At 46.3% G+C, this 21,902-nt stretch overlaps 1 protein-coding gene across 4 annotated transcripts in view; it reads right to left on the reverse strand.

The window, feature by feature from the left end:
- Nucleotides 1-8,829: 8,829 nt before the first annotated feature.
- Nucleotides 8,830-21,902, reverse strand: part of HS3ST1 (heparan sulfate-glucosamine 3-sulfotransferase 1) — a 36,702-nt gene continuing 23,629 nt past the window's right edge. For all 4 annotated transcript variants that reach the window (XM_019963101.2, XM_019963103.2, XM_019963106.2 and 1 more), the window contains one exon: nucleotides 8,830-10,631. In XM_019963101.2, coding sequence (XP_019818660.1) covers nucleotides 9,582-10,520 — 939 coding nt within the window. In that variant the 5' untranslated portion in view covers nucleotides 10,521-10,631 and the 3' untranslated portion in view covers nucleotides 8,830-9,581. The remainder of the gene's footprint in view (nucleotides 10,632-21,902) is intronic.

The raw sequence follows: 21,902 nt of genomic DNA on the forward strand, positions 1-21,902 counted from the left end.
TATTTCTAGATAATCTTACTTGAAGGATTCAGTTTTCATACAACAAATATGTATTCCTTGGGTAGCAAAAAAGTCATGCATTTTGTTTGTTTTCAATAGAGAGTATATAAAAGTGAGTATAAATTGAGAAGAATGGCTAAAAAGTAGATTTAAGACTTTGTAGTGTGTGTGTGTGTGTGTGTGTGTATGTGTGTGTGTGTTAGTTGCACAGTCATGTCTGACTCTTTGCAACCCCATGGACTGTATAGCCCACCAGGCTCCTCTGCCCATGGAATCCTCCAGGCAAGAATACTGGAGTCATTCCCCTCTCCAGGGGATCTTCTCCACCCAGGGATCAAACTGGGTCTTATACATTGCAGGCAGACTCTTTACCATCTGAGCCACCAGGGAATTTTCTCTTATTAATACATAACAAAAATTATAAATCTAGCAGCTTAAACCAACATACTTCTATTATTTCAGTTTCCATGAGACAGGAGTCCAAGCAGGCCCTCACTGGGTGGCAGTCAAGGTCTCAGCCAGAATGTTCTCATCTGGAGCTTGGGGCCCTCTTCCAAGTTGACATCTTGTTGGGAAACTTGAGTTCTTTGCACCTGCAGGACCATGGCTATTGTTTCCTTGCTGGATGACGGCTGAGGGACCCTTCCAGTATTGCTGGCCACTGCAGTCCCTTGATAAGCTTCTTACATGGCAGGTGACTTCAAATCTAGTAGGAGCATCTTTCTCCCTCCCCAGTATGCTAAGCTGACTCGGAGTCTCAGAAAACCTGATAACGTCACATGCAATTATCCTTACCAGATAATGTAACTCAATCAAGAGGGTAAATATCTCATCTCATTTACAAGTTCAGCTTACATTCAAGAGGAGAAAATTATATAGAGTATGTACACCAGGGACGAGGAATCTTGGGAGGACATTCTTGAATTCTACCTACTACATCTCCTTGCTGATGTTTATCTTAAGTTCCTAATCTCTATGTTTGCTTTCTTTACGCTCTAGTTCTTTTCATGAGCAAGTATGTTAAAGAAAGGACTCTCTTCTGCACTGAAAGGTGGGGTAACCTGGAGATACTAGGCTACCCTACGAGTACTAGCTAGTACTACATATATGCTAGCCAAGAAGACAGTTCAGGGAACAAATCTAGCTCTATTTACTAGTCATGTGACTTTGAGAAAATTACTTAATGTCTCTTGCCTTAGATGTCCCATCCACAGAATGAGGTTAATAGTAATGTCTGCCTCAGAGGCTAATCTGAAAATTAAATGAGATAATACATACCCAGCTTTTCATTAATACTCAGTATTATTCCATTACCCTCTAAATGGGGTGACACCAGTCATGAGAGCTAAATTGCTTTTCAATGTTGATGGGTTTTTGTAGAATTATGATCCCTTATATTTGTACATTGGCCACTAGCCATGCAAGACTCATAGAATCTATGTGAAGAAGGCATCACTTATCTTGCTTTGCAGAAAGGTACCAGAAGTTGAGAGAAGCTACAGAAATTGCCCAAGGTCACACTGCTGTGAAAAACTAGGTTCGGGATTAGCTCTCTAAGTTTAGGACTTCAGAATCCAAGGTCAGCATACTTTCCAGTGTGCCAACATGAAAAAAGTAGAATGAGATTTGTTCTTCATAGGACCTGGTGTAGAACTCATATCCACTGGAGGAAGCTAGGGGAATAGAGATGTAGTTGGAGGAAGCATGAATTTTAGTGGCCAATCTGGAGATGCAATGGCTTGCCTTAGGGAATACTGGATTCTCTACTAGTGCAATATTCGGAAAGAGGTTGTATCATACGGCATAGTGGAGAAAGCTTGAATGTTGGAATGATTCATTTCGTTCATAAATGTTTGTAACTCTTAGGTCAAACATTGTTCTATTTGCTTGGGATATGATGGTCAGAAAAAAAACAGTGAGCTTGGATTGAGTATTTCCCCCGGGTTTTGTAAGGATTAAGTAAACAGCATACTGTGAACTGCTAACAGTGGTGGCCCAGAGAAGGGGTTCCCAGGACGGCAGCTCCCGAAGCCAGGATATGGTGAAGGGGGTTTTCACATCAGATTGACATCTGGGCTAGAATTATAATTCAATCCACAAACAAGTATTTGCTATCTACCATGTGCCAGGCACAATGCTGAGCGCCAGGGTGTTGTAACCAAGAGGAAAAGACATTCATTCAGGAGCTCTAAATTAATTACTAACCAAACAATAGAGATACGATATCTTGTAAAATAAGTAAGATGGAGTGATGCCCTCATATTGATGAGAACCAGGAAGCTTTCAGGAAGCTGGAGGTTGATAGTAATGCATGGACACTGTTGATAGTCTGAGAAGCCAAAAGAAGAGACTACTCCTTGATAATGGTTAAGTCTATCATTGTATTTAGCACTGCTGTGTGTCAGAGAACAAAGTGGTCTCATTCCTTACGGGAAAAATTAGAATAACCCTGTTGTATTACTGGCTGGTCATATTATTCATAAGAAATACAGAGAGACTAAGACCTCTATGCACGTTTACTATCTTAGAGTGGATGCTCTAGAAGCAAAGCCCGAGATGGGGAGTCCTGTATTCTTGATGCTGCTGCTGCTAAGTCACTTCAGTCGTGTCCGACCCTGTGCGACCGCCTAGATGGCAGCCCGCCAGGCTCCTCCGTCCCTGGGATTCTCCAGGCAAGAACACTGGACTGGGTTGCCATTTCCTTCTCCACCTGTATTCTTGGGCAAGTCATTTACTAGGAATGGGATTGTGGAAGAAATAGATAATCAGGGACACAGAATAAAACAGGAGAGGAAATTAGGCAGAAGTGTGGCTTCAGGAGAAGTCTGTGTGCACGCACGTGTGCTAAGGCGTTTCAGTCGTATCCGACTCCGTGCAACCCTATGGACTGTAGCCCTCCAGGCTCCTCTGTCCATGGGATTCCCCAGGCAAGAATACTGGAGTGGGTTGCCATGCCCAACTCCAGTAGGATCTTCTGGGCCCAGGGATCGAACCCATGCCTCTTGCGTCTCCTGCATTGGCAGGCGTGTCTTTACCACTAGTGCCACCTGGGAAGCCCTCAGGAGAAGTCTAGCCTCCACTTGATCCCACGAATTCTGGAACGTGAGTTGTACCATAGAGGTTGTCCTGCCCAGAGACCAGGAGGCTGGGATGCTTCCCCGTGATCCTATGCCTCATGCCACAATCAGTCAATCATTAGTCACAGGCAACCCCATGGAGAGTAGAGAAGAAGTGTGGGCATTACTTCCCAGGCACCTCCAGGGACGGCAGAAACCGACAATTAAGAGAAATGCCCCAGAACATAGTACACAGGGTGAGCTTTCAGCAGCCAGATGGGGGTGGGGAATGGGCGATGGGGAATCAGAGTATTTTTCTGATGAATGGAGTCCAGACTGGACACCAACTGCAAAAGCCATGGTCCTGAAGCTGGGAAATGGTGGGAAACCAGGGCCTTGGGGCCTCCTGTTTCAAAACCAGTCTTGATCTACTTCCTAAAGTTCTCAATGCTTTTAACCACTAAACCACATACCCACAAAGTTAACAGGTTTTACTTTATCTTACTGAATGCTCCCCAAAATAGAGTTAAGTAAATGTCAGTCCATTTATATTCAGAAAAAAAAAAAAAATTGAGTTTCTGGGAATTTGAACCTAATACCTGGTGGAATTGGGATTCAGATTGATTCAGGTCTCCTAGCTCTCCTTGCTTTTTCTCTCAGGTCACCTAACTTGGAAATTTGAGGAAAGTGGAGTGAGGATCTTGATTTCAGGGTGAACGGAAGAGTCAGGGTCATTCCTTCCACCAAAATATTTCAGTTAAACACCTCAGTCAAGCATCTCAGCATCTTGGTCCTCATCCCTTGCTTGCCATTTGGAGAGCGCCTTTGTGCTGTTCTGGTCTTTAGCTCAAGCTCAGACTTTCTAAATGAACATCTACTGGTAAGGAACCTGATTTATCACATCCCTTTTGTATCAGGATTCAACGACTCTTGGCTTGAAGATGATCCAATAGCACTAGAGAGTGCCTCCTGAGATTCTGGATGCCTCTTATGTTTTTAGGAGCTTCTCTGGTGGCTCAGTGGTAAAGAATCTGCCTGTCAATGTAGGAGGCCTGGTTCAGTCCCTGGGGCAGGAAGATCCCCTGGAGAAGGAAATGGCCACCCCCTCCAGTATTCTTGCCTGGAATATCCCATGGACGGAGGAGCCCGAGGCATATGCTTTACTTCTTCCTCTGCTGACTCACAGTTGCATAGACTTTTAGTAGCAGGGCGTGGACACTAGAGGCTAAATTCCAGTTGTAGCCATCAGTGGCTCTGGCATCGTGGTCAGGCCCTTTAGCCTCTGAGTTTGCATTTCCTCCCCTGTAAAATTAGGGCTATGTCATTTCCTACTTCTCAGAGTTACCACATGGGTTAAAAACAACATATTTAAAATACCAAGCACATAGCAGGTATGCAAAAATGGTAGTTATTTTTATCTGACAGATATACACCTGCACAGGAGAGAGAGAGACGCATGGATGCCTACTAAGCCAGCTTCCGCCACTTGGGAAGCAGATGTCAAGGCCACAGAGTGAGCTCCCAGTGTGCTGAACCCACTCCCATGCCCAGGGGACCTTCTCCCGCTTGCATCTCTACTTCCTCTGCCTCCACACCCCCACTGCCTTGATTCCTTAACCTGCTCTTGTCCAGAATGCCCTGCTCTGGTTACCTCCATTGCCTCCTGCGCTCCGGCTCTATGGCAATTCCCCCAAGAAGCCTTCCTGCAGTAAGGACAGGGTCCTGTGGCCCACAGGATAAGCGATCTGGGTCACAGCTTTGCCTCGCCACCCTTCCCATTTCTTCCTACTCTGAGCAATGGTGCGGTTAAATGATACCTCTGTCATCTCTCACTTTATATGATCCTTGATGCCAACATTCCCCATCTCTGAGACCACCATCCCTATAGCCAGAATAGTATTCCTCTCTTTATTATTATCATTTAAAAATATTTATATATATATTTGTCTGGTTGCTCCAGGTCCCAGTTGTGGCATGTGGGATCCCCAGTCACAGCATGTGAACCCCCGGCTGAGGAAGGCAAATTCCTGACTGCAGCATGCAACCTCTTAATTGTGGTTTGTGGGATCCAGTTACTCGACCAGGGACCAACTTGGGCCCCCTGCTTGGGGGATGCAGAGACTTAGCCTCTGGACCACCAGGGAAGCTCCCTCTACTTATTTTCTTTTAAAACAATGGGGCAGGTCCATGTCTTATGCCTGTTAGTCCACTCTATCCTGGGGCTAACTGACTTCTCTCAGGGATATTCTTGAATCCATATAGAAGGCCCTAAGCACACTACACTGGCTAATCTGTACACAGTTTAAGCTGCCTGCTTTCCTTTTTTTAATTTAAACACAGAACAGCCTTCCTAGCGCTTCTATGCTTTTGTTGTTTTTATTTTAAACACAGAACAGTTAATGACTATTTATTCCTGGATTAACATTTTCATTCTCCTGAGAGCTTAGTGCCATGCTAAGCACGGAGTAGGGTCTCAAAAGAAGAACACAATTGTAATGAATACTCAAACTCTCAGCAGTGATCTCTGACTCTACCTCTGCGGGTAGCAGGCACTCTGAACACTGGCCTCTTCTGCCCCACATCTCCTTTCTGCTGTGTACTGTCTCCCAAGATAGAAAGAGCAAGGCACTCTGCTCAGAGGCACACCAGCAGTTTTGCTAAAATAGCAAATTTCCAGGCTGTGAGCTGATAACCAAAATAGTGTTATCAGGCTTTCAGCACTATCTGATTCCTGGAGGATGGGAGGGGGCTGTCTGATGCCTCAGAAGCATCAAGTGAATATTCCAAATATCCGGAACACAATAGCTGAGACCCTGCTCAGCTGTTCTCCGTCGCCCTGCGAGGAGGGCATCACCCAGGCTGGCCCTGAGCCTAGACCAATCCAGGCAGCAACCTCACTCCCTAGGCTTTTCTCTGTTAATAGACTTCCTGTGAGGCGTTTGGAGACGGATCAGGTGTCCATCTGACTCCTGAGTCACTGCATTTGGGCCTCTGAGTAGGCCCACCCTGGTCTACGGCAGGACCCCTCTGAATCTGACCGTGCTCAGATGAGAGCCAAGGGCCTGGAACAGGTCTGGAGCAACGGCCTCATACTGCTTATCCCTTCCAAATGGCTGGCTCAGGGGGTACCAAAAACAGGTGAATAGAAATAGCTACCAGGGCCCCTGACCCTTGCCTGTGGTAGACCTCCATGACAGCATTTTTAGTCAACAACACCCCCATTGGGCTTCCCAGGTGGCTCAGTGGGGAAGAATCCACCTACCAATTCAGGAGATGCCAGAGATATGGGTTCGATCCCTGGGTTGGGAAAATCCCCTGGAGCAGAAAATGGCAACTTACTCCAGTGTTCTTGCCTGGAAAATCCCAGGCACAGAGAAGCCGGGGGGGCTGTAGTCCATGAGGTTGCAAAGAATCAGATGTACCTGAGCACATAAGCACACCTCCAAACCAACAATTATTGAATTTATACCCATTGATCATCTTAAATTGAGTCATCCCCTAGCATCAGCTGTGTCAGCCACAAAAGTTAGATCATGTCTCCAGTGCTTGGTCCCTCCCTCCTTCATCCCTACCCACCACCTTCTTGCCCCAACAGCACAAGCTTCAAGTACACCATCCCGAGGGTGCTGGCATGCTTAGGTATTTTGCAAAAAGCATCCTCTTTGGAGTCAGAAAACACATATCAGAGGCTCCCCTTAGTCACCCAATTCCTGGGCAACCTTGATAACTTGATTTCATCTTTGTCTCTCATTTTTTCAGCCTTCATCTATTACAGTGGGTATAACAGAAGTAAGATCCAGTGGTGCACTATAAAGGGAAACACTCTGCAGATGGTAAAGTACCGTGTCAACAGGAAGCCCACTCTATTTCTGCCACACCCTCTGGGGAGCTGGTTTTTTTTAATGACAACCTTGACTTCCCGGGTGGCTCAGACGGTAAAGGATTTTCCTACAATGCGGGAGACCGGGGTTCAATCCCTGGGCTGGGAAGATTTCCTGGAGAAGGAAATGGCAACCCACTCCAGTATTCTTGCCTGGAAAATCCCATGGATGGAGGAGCCTGGTAGGCATGGAGTCACAAAGAGTCGGACATGACTGAGCGACTTCACTTTCACTTAATGAAGGTGCTGCTGCTGCTGCTAAGTCACTTCAGTCGTGTCCGACTCTGTGCGACCCCATAGATGGCAGCCCACGAGGCTTCCCCGTCCCTGGGATTCTCCAGGCAAGAACATGGAGTGGGTTGCCATTTCCTTCTCCAATGCATGGAAGTGAAAAGTGAAAGTGAAGTCACTCAGTCATGTCCGACTCTTAGCGACCCCATGGACTGCAGCCTAACAGGCTCCTCCGTCCATGGGATTTTCCAGGCAAGAGTACTGGAGTGGGGTGCCATTGCCTTCTCCGAATGAAGGTGCAGAGAAGGCATTTTCTGTTGTCTGTGCAGGGCCCAGGGTGGGACGCAGTCCATGCTAAGGTCCAGCCAGACTGGTGAAGCATAACTAAGGTGACTCACTTTCCTGATAGCACGGCTGAGAAAACCTCAGGCTCCTTCTTGCTCTTTCCCTCTGGCTCAGGCTCACCTCTTGGGATGGAAGACATTTGGCACCAGAAAAGGAATATGTCAGGAAGAACTGTCTCTAGGTCTTTCCATTTGCATTTAGGGGGAAAATGGGTAGAGAAAAAAACCAAAAAAATAAAATAAAATAAAAAACCCTTGGGCTTTGACTCTAAGTGGACTCTGAGCTCTGTTTTATAGTCAACGTGAACTTGGGCGAGTTCCTTATCTTCCCTGTGCCTGTTTCTTCCACTGTGAACTTGCCAGAATAATTCCTCCTTCCTGGGGTTGCTTGAGGGAAATCTCAATGAGTTCCTCTACAAAATGTCTATTTCAGTCCTCTGCCTTAAGTAAGAACTATGTCAGGAGACGCATTTGTGTCCTTATAATTTTTTGTTTTACCATAACGAACATATTTGTATTCATAATAAGAAAAAAAAATCTGATTTATTTAATTCTGTATGAGGCTGACTGAACGAAGAATGCAGGAGAAAACTGAGGCTCAGAGGGACTTATCTGATCATTCCTAACAACCCAGTTGTTCAGGGCAGAAGTGAAACTGAAACTGGGCCCCTCGTCTCTGAGGCAGGTGCAAGGGGTTCCAAACCTATATCCGCCACTGCTTTGAACTTTTTTCTCTTTTCAATTTCAACCCTTGGGAATTTAAATTTCTTTTCACATTCAGGACTCCAAATTTGGAGCTGATGTTTTAAACATGCACACACCCAGATCTCAAAGCATATGGAATATAGGTCTATAAGTGCATATTGATCTTTCAGGAAAGAGATTAATAGACTCGGAGAAGGCAATGGCACCCCACTCCAGTACTCTTGCCTGGAAAATCCCATGGATGGAGGAGTCTGGAAGGCTGCAGTCCATGGGGTCGCTGAGGGTCGGACACGACTGAGCGACTTCACTTTCACTTTTCACTTTCACGCATTGGAGAAGGAAATGGCAACCCACTCCAGTGTTCTTGCCTGGAGAATCCCAGGGACAGGGGAGCCTGGTGGGCTGCCGTCTATGGGGTTGCATAGAGTCGGATACGACTGAAGTGACTTAGCAGCAGCAGCAGCAGCCCAAGCAAACGGTTATCCCTTTAGTCAGCTTTTCACAGATGGGGACATGCAAAGATTCTGCAATTCCTCTTTTCTATTCTAAGTGACTTTCTGGAGACCCACTGCCACCTGGGGCAAAGTACACAGCCCCAAGATCATTCTGAAAGCCAGGTTTAATTTCCTTTATTGTTGTTTCATCTATTGCTGCAATCAGAAGGAAGTGTAAGCACTCTTTGAAGCAAGTCTCTTGCTGGTTAGCAACTAACTTCTCCAGCTTAATTGCTTTGTCCTCTTGGAGTTTACGTGGAGTTAGAATCCACACTCAGGGACCTGCTAAAGCTGGAAATGGGTGAAACTGTCACCTCCAAGAATAACAGGCATCTCAATGAAGATAAGTCTCACAATGCAAGTAAAAAATAAATCTGATGACCTCAGGGAGACATTAAAAATTTAAACGACAATGAAGACAGGAGAGAAAGGGAGAGGAAGGTAGTAACTATGAAAAACATTTTTTTAAAAACATAACAAAGAAATATACGCGATGAATGAACACACACAGCTATTTGGAGTTGGGGGCAAGTTAATTATATTCAAAAAAGACTGCATCTCCAGAATTTCTTTCTTTTTTTTTTTTTGCAGTTAAATATTTTAGTTCCTTCATATAGAGACATATTACACATGTTAACAACCATGAAAAACAATACAAAATGCCCTCGATTTAACAAGTAGAAAAATATAACTAGTATATATGGCAATTGTGAATCTAATACTGTACAGAAGTAATTTATGGATCTTACAAATAAATTATACTTAAATGCCCTTTTAAAATTCTTTCCCCCACCCTAGATGTACACCAGAACTTACAATAGGAAAGGTTCCGAGCCTAGCTTATCGCAAAAAAAAAAAAAAAAAAAAAAAATCAGTGCCAGTCAAATGTTCTGCCGACAAGCTCAAAGAATTTCTTATTTGGCTCATGAAAATATTCGTGCAGTTTATTGAGGAGTCTGGGGTCCACTTGGGGGTGCGCCCGGCCTTTGGACTCGTGTAAGCAGCGGTCCCGGCCGCTGTCCCTCAGGCAGTAGAAGCCCTTGGTTTTGTTAAAGTAGAAGTTGGAGGCGTTGATCTGCGGCGACAGCCTCAGGAACCGCTCCACCTTCTGGATCTCGGGGAAGGGGTCCCTGATGAGGCGGTCGCCGTCCACGATGTGGATGCGGCGCAGCGGGAAGAAACGCAGCCAGTTCTGCATGTGCAGGTGGTACAGGCTGCGGTTGAGAGCCTTGTAGTCCACGTTGAGGCGGCCGTCGCGCACCAGGAACTCCTCGATGGACGGGTAGGGCTTGCGCTTCTGCACGTGGTTGTAGAACACTTGCGTGTAGTCGGATAGCACGCGCTCCGACGGGTCCCGCAGGATAAGCAGCAGCCGGATGGCCGGGTTCATGCCGTGGACGCGCTCAGGCACTTTGGGCGACGTGAAGTACGCAGGGGTCTTTTCCACCGTGAGCTGGTGTGGGGCGGAGAAGGGCATCTGGCTGAGGTACCAGCCCAGGCCTTGGCTGTAGTGCTCCTCCCAGTCGAAGAAGTGCACCTCGTTCTCGGCGGCCGCCACGTCCGGATGCAGGCTGAGCATCTCCAACAGTGCGCGGGTACCGCCCTTGCGCACTCCGATGATGATGGTCTGCGGCAGCTGCTGGGCGGAGCCGTTGGGGGCTGCGCCGTCGGAGATCTCCTCCTGGAGGGCTGCCGCTTTCCGCACCAGCTCCGGCAGGCCCGGCTCGTCCCCTGGCACCACCGCGGGGCGGGAAGGCACTAGCTGGAGCTGGGCCACCAGCATCACCGCGCCCAGGAGCAGCGGGGCCATGCCGGACACCACGGTGGCTTCACTGGGCCGGGCGCCGCTGGGTCATGAAGTGCTGCCCGCGGGGGGACGTCTCCAGATCAGTGACACATGGGTATTGCAGGCTTCTGATTACTAGGAAACAAAGGGGAAAATATTAACCCCACGTAAATACTTGGCTTAATCAAGCTGACAACTCTGTCATCTTTGGCAAGACATTCAGCTCCTCGGGGTTTTCTCAGTTTCTTTATTAGATGGTAAAAAATCTGCATGCAATGCTGGAGACCCAGGTTTGATCCCTGGATAAGGAAGATCCCTTGGAGAAGGAAATGGCAACCCGCTCCAGTATTGTTGCCTGGTGAATCCCATGGGCAGAGGAGCCTGGCAGAGGAGTCCACAGGGTCGGGTAGCAAAGAGTGTGACATGGCTGAGTGACTTTCACTTTCATTTATCCTATCAAGCAGTGTCAAACAGTTTCTGCACCAGGCAAGAGAGTAAATGGTTAGGCTTTGGGGGACATATAGTCTCCATGGGAACTCTTTCAGCTATGTTGATTTTCTCTTAAATGTCCACAGACAATGCACAGAGACTTGGGTGTAGTTGTGTTCCAATAAAGTCTTATTTATGGGCACTGACATTTGAATTCCGTATCATTTTCATGGGTCATTAAAAATTATTATTCTTTTACTTTTTTCCCCCCAATATTTATATGTTTAGTGCTTTATTGACACAAAAACCAGGCCAGATTTGGCCTGTAGTCCTATTTTGCCAAACTTTGCTACAAAGGAAAAAGATTGGGAAGGTCTGTTGGACCTCAGGAAACATCAGTGAATAGCAACTAGCTTCGAGCCCCAGGCAGAGGGGCAAGAGACAGCGAAGCAGCCATGGTTTCTGCTCCCCTACCCAGGAGGGGCTTCTGATTTAATAGGACCGGCAAACTTGTTTGAAAAATGGAACGGTTAGTTCCTGTTGTTCACTTGTCCCTGGATCCAGTTCTTGCTGTGGCCTCAGTGCAGAGGGGAACATACTTCCCAGTGATTTTAAGATTTGGCCAGTGGCACGTGGGCAGATTGACTGGTCTGAGCTCCTTGCAGTCCAAAGGACTCTCCAGAGTCTTCTCCAGCACCACAATCCAAAAGCATCAATTCCTTGGAACTCAGCCCAAACCAGTCAAACCTAAAGGAAATCAACCCTGAATATTCATCAGAAGGACTGATGCTGAAACTGAAGCTCCAATACTTTGGCCCTGGATGCAAAGAGCTCACTCACTGGAAAAGACCCCAATGCTGGGAAAGACTGAGGGCTGAAGGAGAAGGGGGCTGCAGAGGATGAGATGGTTAGATAGCATCACTGACTCAATGAACATGAGTTTGAGCAAACTCAGGGAGATAGTGGAAGAGAAAGGAGGCTGGTGTGCTACAGTCCATGGCATTGCAAAGCGTTGGACACGACTTAGTGAGTGCACAACAACGTGGGCAGAAACGACAGTGTGCCAGTGCCCAGCAGAGGCCTTAAGAGGAGTGTGTTTTCACATGTCCTCAGTCCTTACACCATTGTGATGAACAACAACAAAAAAAATGTGCCCAGGTCCCAGGAGAAAGACAAACCGCACTTGGCATAGAGCCACCCCATGTGTGCAGCCTAGCCATTTCCCTCGTGTGTGAGAATGCATGCTTGTGGTTTTAAGCTGTTGAGTTTTGGGCTGGTTTGTATTGCAGTACAAATTTGGCAAAAGTTAACCGACACAACCTGACTGCAAGCATCAGTATGGTATCCGTTATGATCACAGTTCAGGTACTTTGAGGACCTGCATTCCTTCATTTTGCCTGAAACAATTAGGGATGTCTTCCTAGTAGAGCAAGTGTGTGCAGTGGGCCTGGAGGGATGAACAGGTGAGGTTACTGGAAGGAACAAAAAACTTTCATACAAGCAAAGGTTAACTGTTTATAAAGAGCGAGTCTTGCAGTCTGCTCAGTGGAATGTCACCCCAACACGGCAGTGGAAAGTAGAAATGCAGGACAGTTATAGATGAGGGTCTTGCCCAGGGACACAAAAATTTATTCCACTTCAAGATTCACGGTCTAAATTTAAAGCTCTAAACGCAGGGCTCTTCCCATGAACTGCCTGCTTTATGCCTTCTCCTCCTTTAACTCTGAGATTTATCACATTTGGGCGTTAAAGTCCCTAAGGAGCACAGGCACTGCTGAGCTGCAGCGTATGGGCCCCCAAGACACATGAGCCACGGTTGATGTTTTTACGGGGCTGATAAGCAGCAATCCGTGTTTGACCCTCTCCAGGAAAGAGGCGATTGGAAGCTCTGTTTTAAATAATCTCTGTCTAAACACAGCTTAGGGAGAGTTGGAGACAGGCCCAGTTTGGGGACTGTAGGACTTACAAAGCCAGAAAACATATTTTCCATCAAGAAGGCCCATCATCTTCATTATGCCAGGTTTAAAATTCACTTTAATAGTTTAAAACTTGTCTGGTGGTAGAGGTATAGTTGCTAGTTGTGTTTGACTCTTTTGACCCCATGAACTACATAGCCCACCAGGCTCCACTGTCCATGGGATTTCCCAGGCAAGACTTCTGGAGTGGGTTGCCATTCCCTTCTCCAGGGGATCCTCCCGACCCAGGGATTGAACCCAGACTTCCTGCACTGCAGGCAGATTCTTTACTGGCTGATCCACTAGAGAAGTACTAAAATTTGTCTTGAATGTGTAATGAAGAACAATATACAGGGCTTCCCTGTTTATGATCAAATTGATTTGATATCCTTCAGATATCAATTGTATTAACCACTTTGAAAAATGTATATTCAAGACCAAACAATTAAGAAGTTGAAAATCATAGAACACTGGAAAAGGAAACTGCAAAATCACCACATGCTTATTTAGGGGAAAAAAAAAAAAAAAAAACGTTTCAGAGAGCTGGCCAAACAAGATGGGGTTCAAGGTTGGTCTTACTGATTGGATGAGCTCAATTTAATGGGCCATTTGCTTTAGTCAAATGCATGTTTTAGCATGACTCAGTGAAATTCTATTTCCTTTTCCACTGCTTGTGTGGGTCAGCCAAAGGGACCAGTTGTGCTTGCCTTTCACACGTTTAGGGTATGTGAGCAGGTGCACGCGTGTGCTTGTGTGTCTGCACGTCTATGTGTACATGTGTGTAGATGTGTGTGCATGTGCAGGGTGTCACGTGGGTGAAGTGAGGGAGAGAGCAGCTCTTCCACACTGAGCAGCCACACTCTCCCCATCTCACAGCCTCACATCCCAGAAAACAGCCCGATCCTGGGACACCGAAGGAACAGAGCCAGAGGCCAGACCTGAGATCCACACCCTTTGACTATCCATGCTCTTTTCACTTTATTATGAGGCATGCGGATTAGCACAGGGAGCATCTGAGATCACTTTCCTAAAGGGGAGTTACCAGCAGACAGCAAAAAGAAGAAACTTTTATTTTATTTTTTCTGGTTGAACCACGAGGCTTGTGGGATCTTAGTTCCCCTACCGGGGATTAAATCTGGGCCCTCAGCAGTGAGAGCCTGAAGTATTAACCACTAAACCACCAGGGAATTCCTGAGAAGAAACTAAATATAATTTGTCTTTTACAAAAACAAAACAAAAACACCACCACTCTGAAACAACTCCCCCTCCAAAACAACCAAAAGACTAGTATGTAGTTTAAAAACTCCTTGTTGCTATTCAGTCGCTTAATTGTGTCCAACTCTTTACAAGCCCATGGACTGCAGCACTCCAGGCTTCCCTGTCCTTCACTATCTCCCAGCGCTTGTTCACATTCATGTCCATTGGGTCTCTGATGCCATCCAAACATCTCATCCTTTGCCATCCCCTTTTCCTCCTGCCTTCAATCTTTCCCAGCATCAGGGTCTTTTCTAATGAGTTGGCTCTTTGCATCAGGTGGCCAAAATAATTGAGCTTCAGCTTCAGCATCAGGCCTTCCAAGGAATATTCAGGACTGATTTCCTTTAGGATTGACTGGTTGGATCTCCTTGCAGTCCAAGGGACTCTCAAGAGTCTTCTCCAACACCACAGTTCAAAAGCATCAATTCTTTGGCGCTCAGCTTTCTTTATAGTCCAACTCTCATATCCATAAATGACTAGTGGAAAAACCATAGCTTTGACTAGATGGAACTTTGATGGCAAAGTGATGTCTCAGTTTTTTAATATTCTGTCTGGTTTGGTCATAGCTTTTCTTCCAAGGAGCAAGCGTCTTTTAATTTCATGCCTGCAGTCACCATCTGCAGTGATTTTGAAGCCCAAGAAAATAAAGTCTGACACTGTTTCTATTGTTTCCCCATCTATTTGCCATGAAGTGATGGGTGGATGCCATGATCTTAGTTTTGCGAATGTTGAGTTTTAAGCCAAATTTTTCACTCTCCTCTTTCACTTTCATCGAGAGGCTCTTTAGTTCCTCTTCGTTTTCTGCCATAAGGGCAGTATCATCTGCTTATCTGTGGTTATTGATATTTCTCCTGGCAATCTTGATTCCAGCTTGTGCTTCATCCAGCCTGGCATTTCACATGATGTTCTCTGCATATAAGCTAAATAAGCAGGGTGACAATATACAGCCTTGATCTATTCCTTTCCCAATTTGGAACCCATCTGCTGTTCCATGTCTGGTTCAAACTGTTGATTCTTGACCAGCGTACAGGTTTCCCAGGAGGCAGGTAAGGTGATCTGGTATTCCCTACTTTCACCGATACCTTCTCCCCTCCACTCTTCCAACCACACTGCCTTCCCCAAAGGAGTTATGTAAGTAAAAGTGTAACACACTGTTTTACAAGATATTCAGAAAACCTCAAATCATCACAGGTCATTAAGAGCTGCTCAGGAAGGTAAGAGCTGCTGCTGCTGCTGCTGCTGCTGCTAAGTCACTTCAGTCATGTGCAACTCTGTGTGACCCCACAGATGGCAGCCCACCAGGCTCCCCCATCCCTGGGATTCTCCAGGCAAGAACACTGGAGTGGGTTGCCATTTCCTTCTCCAATGCATGAAAGTGAAGAGTGAAAGTGAAGTCGCTCAGTCCTGTGAGACTCTTAGCGACCCTATGGACTGCAGCTTACCAGGCTCCTCCAACCATGGGATTCTCCAGTCAAGAGTACTGGAGTGGGGTGCTACTGCCTTCTCCGAAAGGTAAGAGCAACCCTCTCAAAGCTGACAGTAACCACTGCTCATTTATGTCTCCAACACTTAGTCACAGCTTGCCCTAAGATGGATCATATCTCATTGTTACTTTTATTATAGATGTTAAAATGACCCACATATGCATTTGTACATTTTCCAGGAGCCCTGTTTTAAAAACAGAATATTTTCTGTAACCCTATCCAAAACATTATTACTTCAACACAAAATGAAGGAGATTTTTTGCAGTTTTTTGTCTTAAGTCTTCAAAAGCCAGTGTGTATACATTTGTAGGACATCTCAAGGCTGCTTCTTGTTGCTGTTGTCCAGTCACTAAGTCACGTCTGAGTCTTTGCAACCCCTTTGCAAAGCCAGGCTTGCTTTTTAATATGGTGTTTAGGTTTGTCATAGCTCTACTTCCAAGGGGCAAGCATCCTTTAATTCCGTGGCTGAAATCACCATCTGAGGTGATTCTGGGGCCCAAGGCCACATGTGGTTTCTGACAACTGGAGTGGACAGCCCAGAGATCCACAGCACTGAGCAATGTTGCAATTCTTACTCTGAAAGCTCGTTAATTGTGGAACCTGCTTTCTTCAAAAGTAAGATCCTTGACCCCACTCACAAATCAGGAGCATCTCAAACAGGAAAAGAACCAGGAAGGAAAGTTTGAAATTGCAAGCAGCACAAAAATAAATGGAGTATTCTCTCTTCAGAAGTAAACTAGGTACTATCAAAGGGAATCTTCTGGAAGTCTGGAGCCTGAGCTGGCATCAGCACAAAGACTGTTCAACAGCACCTGGAGGCCAGTCTACATTCCTCCAAAAAGCAATGTTGGCAGCAGTCATCCGGAGCACTTGCTACTGAGCAGACACTAGGCTAGCCACTTTACACACAGGACCCGTGTGATGCACACTGCATGCTGGACGGAACTGATCCTGTCACAAGAAAATGAGGCTCAGAGAAACGGAGTGGTTTCTTCAGTCATGTCCATCTCTTTGCATCCCTAAGGACTGTAGCCCACCAGGCTCCTCTGTCCATGGGATTCTCCAGGCAAGAATACCAGAGTGGGTTGCCATTTCCTACTTGAGGGGATCTCCCGACCCAGGGATCGAACCCTCATCTCTTCTGTTTACCTGCATTAGAGGGTGGGCTCTTTTACCACTAGCATCACCTGAGAAGTCCCATCCTTCCCTGTTGAAAGAGATCTAACTCACTCTCTGTTCACTCCCTTTTACCAGGCAGGCTACTTGCTTCATCTTGCAGTGATAAACCAAGCCCTGAGTTTCAAGAATTCCGAAGCCAAGAGTCTTTCCCATCAGCAGCACTAGGCTTCCTTGGATTCCACATGAAGATGCTGACCACACACCAGGCACGGGGGACACATGGGAAAGGACACAGAATTTTCCAGGTGGAGATTCCCCTGCATTAAAAATTAAATCCAAGGGAACTTCCCCGGCGGTCCAGTGGTTAAGACTCTTAGCTTTCACTGAAGGAGGCATGGGGTCGGGGAACTGGGAAGCCACATGCTTTGAGGTGAAAAAAATACAAGTTAAATGCAAATCCTTTTCGGGTCAGGAATGAACCTAGAATAGGATCTGTCTGCCCCTCCCACCTCACTGCCCTTTTAAGCCAAGCTCGGGCCTTCCGGTTCATTTGATGGTACCAAGCTCACACCAGCTCTGTGCCTTGGCCTTCTCTGCTCCATCTTTCCAGGATGCTCCATCCCCCAACATGCTTCCTGAGGATGGCTGTCCCGTCACGCATTTTATTTCAAACGCTGGCTTTCCTCGGCAACATGAGCTCAACCTCTCACCTTTAATCACTTTCTTTCCCATCATCTTGTTTTCTATTCCTGATATACTATCCAAAATTATGTTTGCTTGTTTACTGCCTGCCTCTCCACCCAACAAAGTCAATTCAGAGCTTCCTTATCAGCATCCTACCTCCCGCCGCTGCATCCTCGGGGGCTGGTGTGATTGCTGGTACCCAGTGGGTGCTAGAGATGCTGTTTGCTGAATGAACACATTGGATGTAGCGGCAAGTCAGGCAAATGACGGAAGGCACTGACAGAGGCTTTTCATTCAGCAGAAAGAGAAACTTAACCATTTGCCACTTATGAAAAAGACAGTGGCAAAAAGTAGCAAGCTTTCCTCCCTAGAGGATCAAATAGGAACCAGATGTTGAGAAGGGGGCTCAAAATTTCTCCTGGAGGACGGACAAAATCGCCTGAGAGCCTAGAACGCATTTTCATTAAAAAAGGATGGGAACTAGTGAGATAACCCTTCAAAAATATTTTAATTTTCTTCTTAAGTCTTACCACAAAATTCACATTATGACCGAGATTTCAAATGTAACCACTACAACACATCTGCTCTCAGCTCCATCACTAGAACATGTTCATGGATAAAATTAAAGAACTAGAATATTTCACAGGAGGGACATTCAGTACATCAAGCACAGCGGTGCTTGTGGTCCTTCTGTCTGCAGGAAAACCTTTTCGCCCCTCAGAAAAAGATGGTCTTGGATGACAAGGATGGTTATCTGGGGGACCAAAGTCATCCAAGGGATTTGACAGAAGGGTTGGAAAGGAAGCAATTACTCTCTCCCTGAGTGCCCACCGCGTGTCAGGCAGTAAGCCCTCAGGTAGAAATTATCCCTCCAAATACTTGTAACAGTATCAAGGGGGTGGCTATTCTCCTTTTATCTTATATATTTGTAAGCAATAAAAGGGCAGTGAGTGGTAATAGAAAAGCAACTGGACAGACCCAGGCTAGAATTCTTATAGCTAGCTGAGCTCAGGTTAGCTTCTCATCTCTTTGGGCCTCAGTGTGCCATTCTGCAAAACGGGCTAAAATCTACTTCATAGGGATGCTATCATGATTCCGATAGATTACCCATGCCAAAGAGACAGGGCGATGTCTGGCATTTACAGGGCATACTACGAATGCTAATGGCCTGCCTTTCTCCCCAAGGCAGACACAGAAACACACTATTAAGGTTAAAGTGAAAATGAAAGTCGCTCAGTTGTGTCCGACTCTTTGCGATGCCACGGACTACACAGTCCATGGAATTCTCTGGGCCGAAATACTGGAGTGGGTAGCCTTTCCCTTCTCCAGGGGATCTTCCCAACCCAGGGATCAAACCCAGGTCTCCCGCACTGCAGGCAGATTCTTTATCCCTGATAGCTCAGTTGGTAAAGAATCTGCCTGCAATGCAGAAGACCACGTTTCGATCCCTAGGTAAGGAAGATCACTGGAGAAGGCTGGAGAAAGGATTGGCTATCTACTCCAATATTCTTGGGCTTCCCTTGTGGCTCAGCTGAGTAAGATTAAAAGACCTTCTCAAATAAAGAAGGCTGAGTGCCGAAGAATTGATGCTTTTGAACTGTGGTGCTGGAGAAGTTTCTTGAGAGTCCCCTGGACTGCAAGGAGATCAAACCAGTCAATCCTAAAGGAAATCAACCCTGAATATTCATTGGAAGGATGGATGTTGAAGCTGAAACTCCAGTACTTTGGCCACCTGATGCGAAGAGCCGATTCCCTGGAAAAGATACTGATGCTGGGAAGGATTGAAAGCAGGAGAAGGGTGCGACAGAGGGTGAGATGGTTGGAGGGCATCACCGACTCGATGGACACGAGTTAGGGCGATTTCCGGGAGATGGTGAAGGACAGAGAAACCTGGCGTACTGCGTTCTCTGGGGTCACAAAGAGTCGGACACAACTGAGCAACTGAACTAGAACAAAAACGTCACAGGAGCAAGAAGTGTGCTTTGCCTCTGAGTGGAGATGCCTTCCTTGGGCTGCGGTGAGCACATCCCAGGCAGAGGGGGCAAGCTTGCTCCAAGCCTGATAACACAGCAGAAAGGAGGAGAGCTCTTGTGTTACTCTCCAAGAATTGCCTCTCTCCACACATGCTGGAGTGTCGAGTGATTTAACTTTCTGGCATGCAGTAATACCCAAGTAAAGACGGTTTGATGAGAACCGTCCTTTCTGTTTCCAACCAAACTTCTGAGCAATCAACGGTAGATGATGTTTTGTTTGCCTTTAGGAGACCTTTACCTCTGCCTGGCTAATTTAAGAGCATGTGGCAGCAGGGTCAACTTTCCATCCTTGGCAGGTCATCGTGGAAACCAAGAAAGAGGAAGCGGATTTAGCTCCTGCCTGTCAGTCTACAGAAGGACAGAGAGATCTCAAGACTCCCATAAATATTTATTTTCTTGAAACTGCCTACACATGACACTTGTCAACAGCTGTTGACATTGACTTTTGCTTGAATTTACTCATGGTAATTGCTGTGAGGTAAGTTGGGGGTAGAAAAGAGCTCAGGGTACAAAAGACACAAGGTCAGTTCACATAATGTTACTACAGAGAGAAGTCAGTCAGAATGAGAAAAACAAGGATGGAATATTAATGCATATATGTAGAATCGGAAAAAAATATTGGTATAGACAATCTTATTTACAAAGCAGAAACAAAGGCACAGATGCAGAGAACATGTGGATACCAAGGGGGATTGGGGTGAACTGGGAGATTGGGACTGACACAGGAACGTTGATATATATCTGTTTTATACATGTTGGTACTGCACTGCACTGTAAGTCGCTTCAGTCATGTCCAACTCTGTGCAACCCCATAGACGGCAGCCCACTAGGCTCCCCCATCCCTGGGATTCTCAAGGCAAGAACACTGGAGTGGGTTGCTGTTTCCTTCTCCAATGCATGAAAGTGAAAAGTGAAAGTGAAGTCGCTCAGTCGTGTCTGACTCTTAGCGACCCCATGGACTGCAGCCTACCAGGTGCCTCTGTCCATGGGATTTTCCAGGCAAGAGTACTGGAGTGGGGTGCCATTGCCTTCTCCGATACATATTGGTACTATGTATAAAATAGATAACTAAGGAAGACCTAGTATAGCAGAAGGAATACCACTCAGTGCTCTGTGGTGACCTAAGTGGGAAGGAAACTCAAAAAAGAGGGGTTATATGTATACGGATAGCTGATGCATTCTGCTGTACAGCAGAAATAAACACAACGTTGCAAAGCAATCATATTCCAATTTAAAGAAAAAAAGTTTCTCTGGGCCACACTGACTGCCTGGGAAAAGGAGGAGTGACCAGCCCTATTTTTCTCTTGAAAAAGACCAGGACTGTTCCAACACTCCCTCCTCCACTTTCTAGGCTCTGTTACCTCCATGACACGGGAGGCTCCATATATACAGAAGGGTACCTGGATAATGAATGCAACTCCCCGGAATTGAAGGAAGGAGGTGCCTGGGTCAGCCCGGGAGGGCAGCATGGTGGGGCAAGAATCTGGGGCCAGTGGATTTCAATCACCATGTTATTTCCAAGCTTCTGAGAATTCCCTGATCCAACGATGGATGATAAATGCCAACTGCCCCATAAGTAGCCTGAAGTCAACCCACAGGATATACTTTTCCAAATTAGGTGAGAGATTAGGTTGAAGGATCTGGGCAAGGGGTTGCAAGTTGGAGTCAATTAAAGCTCCCCACATCCCCACCAGGAGCTCTGGCTGCTCCATCACCATCGCCAGGCACTTTCCAGGCTTACAAGTGCACATCAATTCCCTGGGGATGTAGTTCAAAATGCAGATTCTAATCCAAGAGTTCTGGGCAGAGGCCTGGGAGTCTGCGTTTCTAACCAGTTGCCTGGAGAACCGGTCTGCCCACCCACAGCCTTTGGAATGGTAAGAACTAAAGAACTCCCTGAGCTTGGAACAACTGCATCCATTCAGATTCGGAGCCTGATGCCCCTGGCCTTGGGCTGGGAAGGCTGCCTTTGGATTTGGTCTCCTATGTTGTTAGGGTAGTTTGTTTTTAAATCCAAGGCTGGAAACAATTGCAGGAGACAAAATAGAGAGGGATCAGTCTGGTCACAGAGGTGGTGTTATCTGTGGACAGGGCTGGAGGGCCGATGCTGGAATTCAGAGGATTTAGAGCCAAAAACCCAGGCGCAAATCTCAGCTTTATAACTTAAAATCCACGAGAGAGCACTGAAAACCCAGAGCCTTCGATCGAATGTCCTGGCCAACGTACACTATTGGAAGGATTAAACAGAACAGCCTATGAGGGTGCTTACGATGTTGCCATGTTGCCTGGCCGATGGCAAGCCCTTCAATCGTGGCAGCTATTTTTGTCTCTTAAAAAAAAAGGGGGGGAGGCTGTGTGATATAAATGGGAATCAAGGATGATAATTAGTCAAACGCATTTGTTCATGATCCAAAGTACTGCAGTGACTCAACCAGACAGAGGCTT

Source organism: Bos indicus, chromosome 6 (genome assembly GCF_029378745.1).
Source record: "Bos indicus isolate NIAB-ARS_2022 breed Sahiwal x Tharparkar chromosome 6, NIAB-ARS_B.indTharparkar_mat_pri_1.0, whole genome shotgun sequence".
NCBI classification, from domain to species: domain Eukaryota; kingdom Metazoa; phylum Chordata; class Mammalia; order Artiodactyla; family Bovidae; genus Bos; species Bos indicus.